We start from the raw sequence: 9,422 nt of genomic DNA on the forward strand, positions 1-9,422 counted from the left end.
GCATTAGGACGATTTTGTTAACTAGGTATATGCAATTCACAGAATTTCACGGTAAATTCCCCAGACCAAATATTTGGCTGAACAAATAAACAACATTATCCATTCCTGAAAATAAGCCAGTAGAAGGGGGGGAGGGTTCGGGGGAGGGTGGTTGCTAGAAAGTGACCTGAGCCAGGCAGCCACTGGGCTCAGGATTTGCCCTCCGATGAGTTGTCCAAGTGCTAGAGATCTGCGGGTTCCTCTTCAATGACACGGACATTTCAGAAAGTTGCTGGAAATCGGGCAAAACAAAACGAGGCTGCCTGAGGGGAACCCTTAATGGGCTTCCCCTAAATGATTTATTCGACCTCCTTACCATTAACCAAAGGGGCAGCGACCTGGGGGGCTAGGGGAGGGGGGAAGTAACCCTCTTTGCAGGGAGTTTTGGAGGAACTGTGGAGTCTTGCTGCCTTTGCCTGGGGCTCTGATCTCCTCTCTCCACCTGTGCTCTCCAGGGAGCTGGGGCTTTGGCAACTGCTCCACTTCTATTTTTATTGGTTTCCACTAAGCTGCTCCTTTCAGAGGATTGTAGGACTTCAGCAATTAAAAACAAAAATGAGTCCTGCTTCACCCACCCCACCCCCAAGAGCACATGGAAGAGTGTGCGTACATGAATGCGGGGGCACACTCAGCACCACAATGGCCACCACCACTGCCACTCACTCCTACCTCCTCATGAAAAGAATGCACTCCTAACGGCTCATCCCACAGGCTACACGAAGACACTGCTTTTGCCCCAAACCCATCCAAGCCCATGCAGAAGAAAAGCACACACAAGAAATGAGCCCACGCAAGCTAAACTTCCAGGGCGTCATTTACTTGCTGGTGGCAAAAAAAAGCAAAGGTCTCTCCTCTGGTCCTCTGAGCCCCTATATCCATGTCCTTCCAGAAACCCATTTCTCTGCCTCACTGGCAGCCCTGAACTGAGGGAGACTGCTCAAGCACGTTAGCATTTTCCATTTTTAGTTTGGTCAAAAACTGAGCTTTGTCCTTGGAGAAACCCTGGCTCAGAACATCACATCCACCAGGTGTATCACTTTCTGCCCAGCTCCAGGGAAGGGGGCAGGAATGGCACAGAGATGCAAGGAGAGTTGGTATTTGACTCGAGAGACTCTATACAGTGGGATGCTTTCACAGTGCCCACTTGGAAATTCTGACCCTTCAGTATCTGACCTCATTCCCACCCCCCAACCCAGCTCAATCTCTTGGAATTTTGAATTCAATGAAAGCCTTCATCTGGGGAATAGGAGACAAGGGGGGAAAAGTCCAGAAACACTGGAGAATTTCTACCATGTGGTATATCAAAATAGTGGTCACCAAACTTTTTGAAAGTAAGGCAGATTATTTATTGGATAAAACCCACTTCTCAAAAAAAAAAAAAACCTCAAAAAACTCCTGCTTAAAACACACACACACACATTAATATGTGAGTGTGCAAATCAGTTTTGGTTTGAAAATACAACATTGGTGCCTGTAATAACTGGAGATACCCTGGGTATCATAAAAGCAGAGGTGGGAAGCATTTCCCTAGAGTTGAGGCTCTTACCCATCACACTTTGCTGGGACACACCTCTAACAGGTGAGCAAAAACAGAGGATGTACAAAGAGCCCCAAACTGAGTCTTTAATCTGGCCTACTCCTTTCATCCCACTGTTTCTCCAAGGCATGTGTCATCCAGATGGGAGAAGATGCCGCGTCCTTGTCCTTGTTAACATTAAATAGAAATGGAAAACAATTCATCCTGGCAATTACCATCCTCCACCATCAGTTTACTTCCTGTCTTTCCAACTTAACCACCTCCAGTTACCACACTCTGACTTCCACAGTGCCCCCAGCACCACCTTAACAGAAAAAAATCTCATCCAAAAGAGATGGGGCAAAGGGAGAGAAAGGATTTAAGAGAAAAAGAACATAGTTTACCTTTAAAATAATGACTCATTTTATTTTTTTCTTTTAATACGTAGTTATAAATATATTTTGTCAAAATATATGATCAATATGGTCAAAACATTTGCACATAAAGTCATAAATAAGGTCAAGGTGAATGTTTAGATTTTTTTTTTCCTTTTTTTTTTTTTTTTTTTTTTTAAGATAAAAGTCCAGCTATAAGGAAGCAGTCTGTGTAGTGTGTGGGTGAGTAGTGGATGGGACGTGTGTGTGTGTGTGTGTGTGTGTGTGTGTGTGTGTGTTTGTGTGTGTGTCCCCAAGGAAGGCCTGATCTCAGCGGCACCCACATCCCTCTACTACCATCTCCTGATAATTTTTCAGTACCACCTTGTCATACTCATCCAAGTACAGCATGGAGATGGCGCTCAGTTCGGTGGGAACACAACAGGCTTTGGGGATACTGGAATTGACAGAGTTGACCAGGGTCTGCACAATGGCATGGTTGGTTGAGTTGAGGTGGTCGGCCAGTGGAAAGGGGCAGTCTCCATGGCAGTAGAAGGCCTGGTAGCCTGGTGGGGCCACAATCCAGTCATTCCAGCCCACATCGCTGAAGTCCACATAGAGCGAGTGGCGCCGGCAGTTCTTATTCTTCTTCCGGGCCCTCTGTGGGTGATGCTTGGGGCTACGCTTGGCCCTCCGGCGTCGGGTCAAGGCATGTCCCCGGCCATCATGGCCAAAGGTGACCAGCAGAGGCCGGAGCTGGGCCCAATCCCCACTCCCTTGAGGTAACGATCGGCTAATCCTGACGTGCTGGCCCTGGCGGGTCCGTGTCTGATGGAGGTGGGTCACCTCAATGGCCAGCCCATAATTGGGCTGCTTCTCCCGGGTCCAGCGAAGGACTGCAGGGCTCACATCAAAAGTTTCCCACCGTGTCACATTGTGGTGGACCAGTCTCGTGTCCAGTAGTCGTGTGATGAGGTGCCCGGGCACCACTTCTGCCGGGGGCTTCATAACCTCATAAATGTTTATACGATGAAAGCCCTGCTCCCAGTCAGGGCCCTGGTCCACCTGCTCCCGGAAGAGTCGAAGCTCTGCGGACGAGATCACCTCGTTCTCTGGGATGCTGCTGAGGTTAAAGAGGAAACGAAAAGCAGAGTTTTCGCTGGTCCCTGGGATGTTCTCCAGATGTTCTAGGCACAGTCAGGGAGGAAAAGAAAAAGGGAGAAGAAAAAAAAAAAAGCACATGAGCTATTTCAGAGGCTGAAAAATCAAGAAATAGCTAAGAGTTGGGTGATGAGTGATGAACTCTGCTTATATAGTGGAAGCCTATTTGGGGGAAACAAGCATACCGTTTAATCTGAAGGAGCAGATAAATGGCGCAGCTAGCAAACCAGCGAAGCCTAGCTAGCATTCAGCAAGCACCAAAGACAGAATCTCCCAATCTCCTTTATACGTCTAATAATTTCCATGTGTTAACTCCTTACTCCACCACCATCAGACTTCCCTTTTAAAGCCCTCTTGGCTTTGTGTACACAGTTTGCTTTACAAGTGGTTGTAAAGAAGAAGAGGGGCCAACAGAGCCGAGGCAGGAGGGAACACGCACACAACCACCTTCTGCGTCTTCCACTTCCGAGTATGTTACCAAACATTTCCCCAGCGATCTTGGAAGCACAGAGCATGCCTTGTTGATCATGTTACAGAGAGGAAAATAAATTCCAACACAGTAATGATGCTGGTGGATTAATAACTCAGATTTACTTTGGAAAAGAAACATCCGCTAGGAAACATTCAGATCGGATTACAAGGCCCCTATTGAATAAACCTGACAAACACACAGCTGTAATATTAAATTCAGTAGGTGCTTTGAAAAACAGAAAAAAAAAAAAAGGCAGAAACCCTGGCATAAAAGGCTTTGATATAGCAAAAACACACGGCCGGGGCTAGCCCACGTCTGAGTGGTGTCATTCCCCTTCTGCCCAACCCCTCCCTTCTGTCTCCAAAAAATAAATTCAGCCACAACTCTGAAAACTCCAGAAAGTAAGCAGCTCTGTTCCCCAGCCTCCTGGATTTGGGGCTCTGAGGTAACCGGAACCCCTCTCCCCCAGAGCTTCCACTGTCCCACCAGGCAGCCCTACTGGCCCTCCCCAGCCCAGACTCCGGGCAGGGACTGACCTTCGTGGTGGAAGCTCCTCACGGTGTTGGCGCGACTGGCGGGGCGCTCAGGATACTCCAGACCGATGCTGTGGATCTGCTCCTCCTCCTCCTCCCCTGACTGAAGCCGGTAAAGATCCCGCATGTAATCCGGGACGACCGCGCTCTTGCTAGGCTGCGGGCGGCGGCGCAGCCCGAACATCTGCAGAAGTGTGGCCTCGAAGTCCCGAAGGAGCTCATGACTCTGCCCTGAGCGGCGTCCTCCCGCGTGGCCCTGAATCTCGGCGACCTTTTTCTTCCCCGTCTCAGGTATCAAACTAGCATGGCTCGCGCCTCCTAGCAGGACTTGGCATAATAAAACGACCATCAGCATTCGGTTACCAGGAATCATGGTGTCTCTGGGGAGGGGGAGGAGGTGGAAGGTTAAAGAATAAATAAACACCGATAACTAGAGAGAAATAGAGATGTCTCTGCATACGCACATAGGGCTAGAGCTAGAGGGTCAAGATGTAAAACAGGTCAGAAAGATCAAGTTTGTGTCTTCGCCCTCACACACACCCCTCACCACCAGCTGCAGCCATGCACGGCCTGAAAGTAGGAATTGCCCTGTAATTACTTGGTCTAACTTGTTTACAGTCAAATAACCCCAAATCAGATAGCCTCCATCCTGTTAATCTTTTTTTGTCCCAACTGCTATCTGAGCCATGATCTCAGCTTGGCTTCTTCAAGGATAAACAGTTAACATTGAGAAGGTAAAGAAGGGTGGGGGAGGGAGAATTAAAATGCCATCGCTCTCCTCTCCACTTCAGACCTTCAGCCTCTCTCCCCCTCTCCCTCCACCCCCGCTTCTTCCTCCGCCCTCCGAGCCAGAGCCCGACTTCCACCACTTCCAGCTGGTTCGGAGCAGGAGGGAGGGAAAGCAGAGAAGCAGGAGCAGGGTGAAGACACGGGGGAGGCAGGGTCTGGGAGCGGACCGAATGGCTGGAGGGTTTATTTTACTGTGGCTGATGAGTTTGAAATGCCCAGCAAGAAGCATCTGATCGCGCCCTCTCGCTCACTCCCGGGGAAGGGTGTGTGGGAGGGGATGAGTCCAAGAGCGACCTCTGTGAGTTTTGACAAGCAGCTAGGAACTCGCCACAGGGGCACTGGGTGCTCTCCAGTTATGTGGGGAGGGGGGGCCCTTAGCCACCCCCCCCCCGGCTGAGGACCTTCCATCTGTTTAGCCCCCTCTCGCTCCCCTTTCTTGCAACGCACGGATCAGAGAGAGCGAGTGGGAGCAAGGAGCACTTTAAATAGAACCGGTGGGCTCGGAGCGCAGCGGCTGCCCGGCCTAGAAGAAAGCGACAGCGCTGCCAGAAAGCCAGAGTGTGGAAGGAAGGTCCGACGGGAGGGACACAAGGCGAGCACGGGTGGGGAGGGCAGAGTGAATTCCCGGGAGGAGGGAAGGAAGAGGTGTCTACTCACTGACAGAAAACAAGGCATATAATAACAGTCCATGATTCTTGACAGCCAATCTTGAACAAACTTGCTGGAAATGCTCAGAGGAGCTGCAGCAGTGCGTTGCTCTGGATGGCACTACGGAATGGCTCCTAAAATGAATATTTGAATATAATGAGACTCTGGCGCAGACAGACTCTGTTTTTCTTCCAGCCCCTAGGCGTCACGTGAGCACAGAGGCCCCGCCCCACGCACGGAGGAGCCCGCCCTCCCCGAGGCGGGCTGTGAAAGGGCCCGCGCGCCCGCCCCCGTCTCCCCACCCCCCAATCCCCGCCCGCCCGAGGCCCCGCCCCCTCCTGGAGAGGCCAGCCTCCGCGCCAGCAGCCCCAAACCTCAAGCGGTCCGGGAGGAGATCCGGGTGGCGCTCTGCGGAGCCCTCGGCCGGTCCCCGGGTGCACCGCGCGGAGGACGTGGTCCTCGCCTCTACCTGTAGCCTTCGGTGCGTCGGGCTGGGCCCTCGCGCCAGCGGCCTGAAGCCGAGGATCTGGGGGGCACCGTAAGGGCTGCGCCTTTCAGCCCGAACCCAGCTCAAGTGGGGCCGGGATTGGGGGCAGCGGAGTCTCGGACGCTGAAAGCCACCACTGAGAGTCATTTAAAAAGGAAAGTGCTGAGGGACACACCGACACACACGCGCCGCGCGCACCCCACTTCCTCCCCAGGGCCTCCGAGAGGCCAAATATTGCTCCCAGTGACAGCTAGTCACCCCCTGGCGAACGCTTGCGAATGTTCGGAAGAAGTGGGCAGCCACTTTAGCTCCCAACCAAAAGCTGCGGACCCTGTCACGCGGGGCCGGAGCGGGAGACGTTTAGGCGGTAATCGGTGTGGGAAAATGGTGAGGGAGCCGCCGCTAGGCTCTTTCCTCCGGTTCCTTTACGGAGAGAAACTCCGCATCTCGGCGATCCCTCGCCAAGCAAAGCAAATCTCCGAAGAAAGTGGTCGGTGGGCCATTCGAGGCAGAGGGGCGGACGCCGAAGCGCAAAGCTCAGGGCAGACGCGAAAAGTGGCGTCTCCTCAGAAAGGGCGCATCGCATTTTTCAGGTCTCAATGTCGCGGAGGTTTTACAACTCCCGACCCGGCGCAGAAAGGAAATCCCACCGCATTCCCAGGGGCCGAGAAAACCGTGAACAGCTTTCGGCCTGCGCTCGACCTCTGCGTCTGCGTCTCTCTCTTACACACTCTCTCTCTCTCTCCCCAGCTTGTCTTTTTTAAACTACTACTCCTCCCCCGCCACTTCCTCCCCCACCCCCTTCCTCCTTTGCACCAGCTGCAGAGTCGCAGCAAATATTTCTTCAAGAATTTTACCAGCCCACAGCTCAAGGAATTACTGGGATGTCCTAACCGAAGATGCTGCACGCGTGGGTCGCTCAGCACGGGGGCCTTTTCAAAAACCTGACCCACGCAACTCTGAGTCAGCCCGGCCTGCCCCGCGGTCCCGAGTCCCACGACTCCCGCTGCAAAGTGCACGGCACCCGGCCGCCCTTTCCTGAGGCTGTTCCCAGTTCCTGCCTTGGGTCGCTTCAGAGCTCGAGGGCTCAGGTTGCCGACCTCACTCTCCCCCACAAACTTGGTTTTCTTCTTGGGGGCACTCTCGGGAAGGCTTGGAGGAAGAGGAGTAAAGGACCAAGCGCTTAACCCTCCCTGCGGCCGCGGCTGCCCGGCGCCGCCCGACACCGCGCTAGCCGGGGTGTGGAGGCCGCGGGCGCCCCTGCGCGACGGTCCACGCCCGGCGAGAGCCGCGCCGCTTTTTGAGCGGCTTTAGGTTTTCCCGCTCCCGCGCCACCGCTGGGGCTGACTGCGAAAGGGTTGGGAAGAGCACAGAGTTTTATTGAGACGCCTAGAACCTTCAAGATGCCCCCATGGGAGGAGCTCCAGAAATGGGAAAAGCACACGGAGAAGGGTCGGTCCCCGCGGGCGAAGGGACAGCGGAAGGCGCGGGCGCCCGCAGTCCGCCGACAATCCTCTGACCCTAGGAATCTCCCAGGGTGCGGCGGGAGCGCGCGCTGCGCTAAAACCCAGAGGCCGGGGGAAGAGCGAGCGGGTTGTGTTTCAACTTCGGATTCAGAAGGATTCGTCTCTAATCACATTTTTCTCCCCCAGTTTTCTTAATTAAAAAGATAAAAGCCGAAAAGCACTTTCGTCTCCAGAACTCTTTCTTGAGGGGCGCGGATGCAACTCGTCCTTTACTTCCTTGCCCGAGTTTTCGCCCAACGCCAAAGTTTGTTCAGAGGTGGCCTCAGTTTACCAAGTCAATGTCTGGGGGTGTTAACGTCTCACAAAGCCTTCAGCCCACAAAACGCGATCCTCACAAACCGCTATTCTCACAAACCATTCACCAAATGGTGCCCGGGAAGCCTCTAAGGTCGCGGGCGCAGCTCCCGCGGGGAGGGGTCCGCAGGGACCCGCGAATCCCGGGACACTTTCCCGTCGGCTCTGAGCCGGGAGGGCCAGTAAGAGCCACGCGTCCGCCGTGCATCTCGCCAGCAACTCTCCAAAGGTCACGACACCGCAGGAACCTGCGTTTCCGGGGCGGCTAGCATCCCGGCCGTCGTCCCTGCAGACCCTACACCGTGAAATGATAGAGGAGCAGCTCCTTGGATGCCGCAAGTCCACGAGAATAGCTTGTGGAGGAGGCGCGTTGGGCAGCAGCGGTTCGCCAGCTTTCAGGGGCTTTCGCCGGCTGGGGGCCGGGTCGGGTGACACTCCCCTAGACGCAGCCCTCCCGCGGCGCGCACGCTCCAGAAGCAGGAGAACCGCGCTCACCACCGCGCAACTAGCCCTGGTTAGGTGTTCTCCCTCCACCTCGACGCCCCTCAGTTCCCTCACTTTCTCCGGACCTCAGAGCCACCTCTCCCCTTTCTCTCCTGGCCCTTCCCGCCGGGAAATCGCAAATGCTAGTCCACGAGCGACGTGTTCGGCTCAAGACCCCACGGTCTTTCCCTACGACCTCCAACTAAAGGCTTCTCGTCTCCGCTCTTCTCCTGCCCCGAACCTACCAAACGTGGAAATCGCCCGGGGCCACCGGACGGAGAAAGTGGTCCGGGTAGAGGCAGTGGCATATATGGAAGTGACTTTCAGCGCAAGCATCCCTACCTCTAGCACCACCACCGGGGTGGGGGTGGGGGGGGAAGGGAGCACCTTTTGCCTCGACACAGCCAGAGCCCCCTACTTCTCCCCCAAAGGATGCACCTCAGCCTTCCCCCCGCGCCGCCCCTCGCCAGGTAGCCTTGCTCACCATAGATCCCTGCAGTAGCAGGCTCGCAAGCAGCAGCTCCTGGGGACCTCTGAACAGCTGCAGTGAACCTGGGAGAGGGCCGAGGACTGGGACGCAGCAGGCTCGAGACGGCGTGGACGGGAATCCCATCAGGGAGAGAGGCGAGATACTCAGCCCTGATCTGCAGCGGCGTTGCAGGCTCCTGTCCCTCGGCTCTGATGCCAAACTCACCTAGTTTCCGGGCCGAGCTGCGCTCCCCTTTCCTCCCTCCCTCCTTCCTCCTCTGCCCTCCCGCATCTTCTTCCTCCTCTTTCCCTCTCTCTCTTTCTTTCTTTCCTTCCTCCTCCTCTTCTCCGGCAGCCCCTCCCTTCTTCCCTCCTCCCTCGCTCGCCTCCCTTTCTGGGATGGGAGCCCCGCCCACATCCTCCCATCCCGCCGCCGGGCCTCGCCTCGCCGGCCCTGGTCCCGGAAACCCGGGCAGCGCCCGAGTCAGCAGCTGCTGCCCAGGCTGGGACGCCGCTGCCTCCAGCTTCGGGAAGCGTTCGGGGCTCACCTGGGGACCACGTGCAGAGGTACTAGAATGCATGCATCGACTAGTCGCAGTACCTTCCAAAAATACCCAGGGGAGTCTGGGCTT

General features: G+C 55.0%; 1 protein-coding gene across 1 annotated transcript; it reads right to left on the reverse strand.

The window, feature by feature from the left end:
• Positions 1-1,937: 1,937 nt before the first annotated feature.
• Positions 1,938-9,077, reverse strand: BMP4 (bone morphogenetic protein 4). The gene is made up of 4 exons (XM_082616948.1): positions 8,807-9,077; positions 5,542-5,666; positions 4,099-4,475; positions 1,938-3,116 (listed from the first exon to the last, which is right to left on the reverse strand). The coding sequence occupies exons 3-4, from the start codon at positions 4,466-4,468 to the stop codon at positions 2,260-2,262; spliced, it is 1,227 nt and encodes a 408-aa protein (XP_082473074.1). The 5' UTR covers positions 4,469-4,475; positions 5,542-5,666; positions 8,807-9,077; the 3' UTR covers positions 1,938-2,259.
• Between the last annotated feature and the right edge of the window lie 345 nt (positions 9,078-9,422).

This window comes from Mesoplodon mirus (assembly GCF_964341445.2).
Source record: "Mesoplodon mirus genome assembly, chromosome: 4".
NCBI classification, from domain to species: domain Eukaryota; kingdom Metazoa; phylum Chordata; class Mammalia; order Artiodactyla; family Ziphiidae; genus Mesoplodon; species Mesoplodon mirus.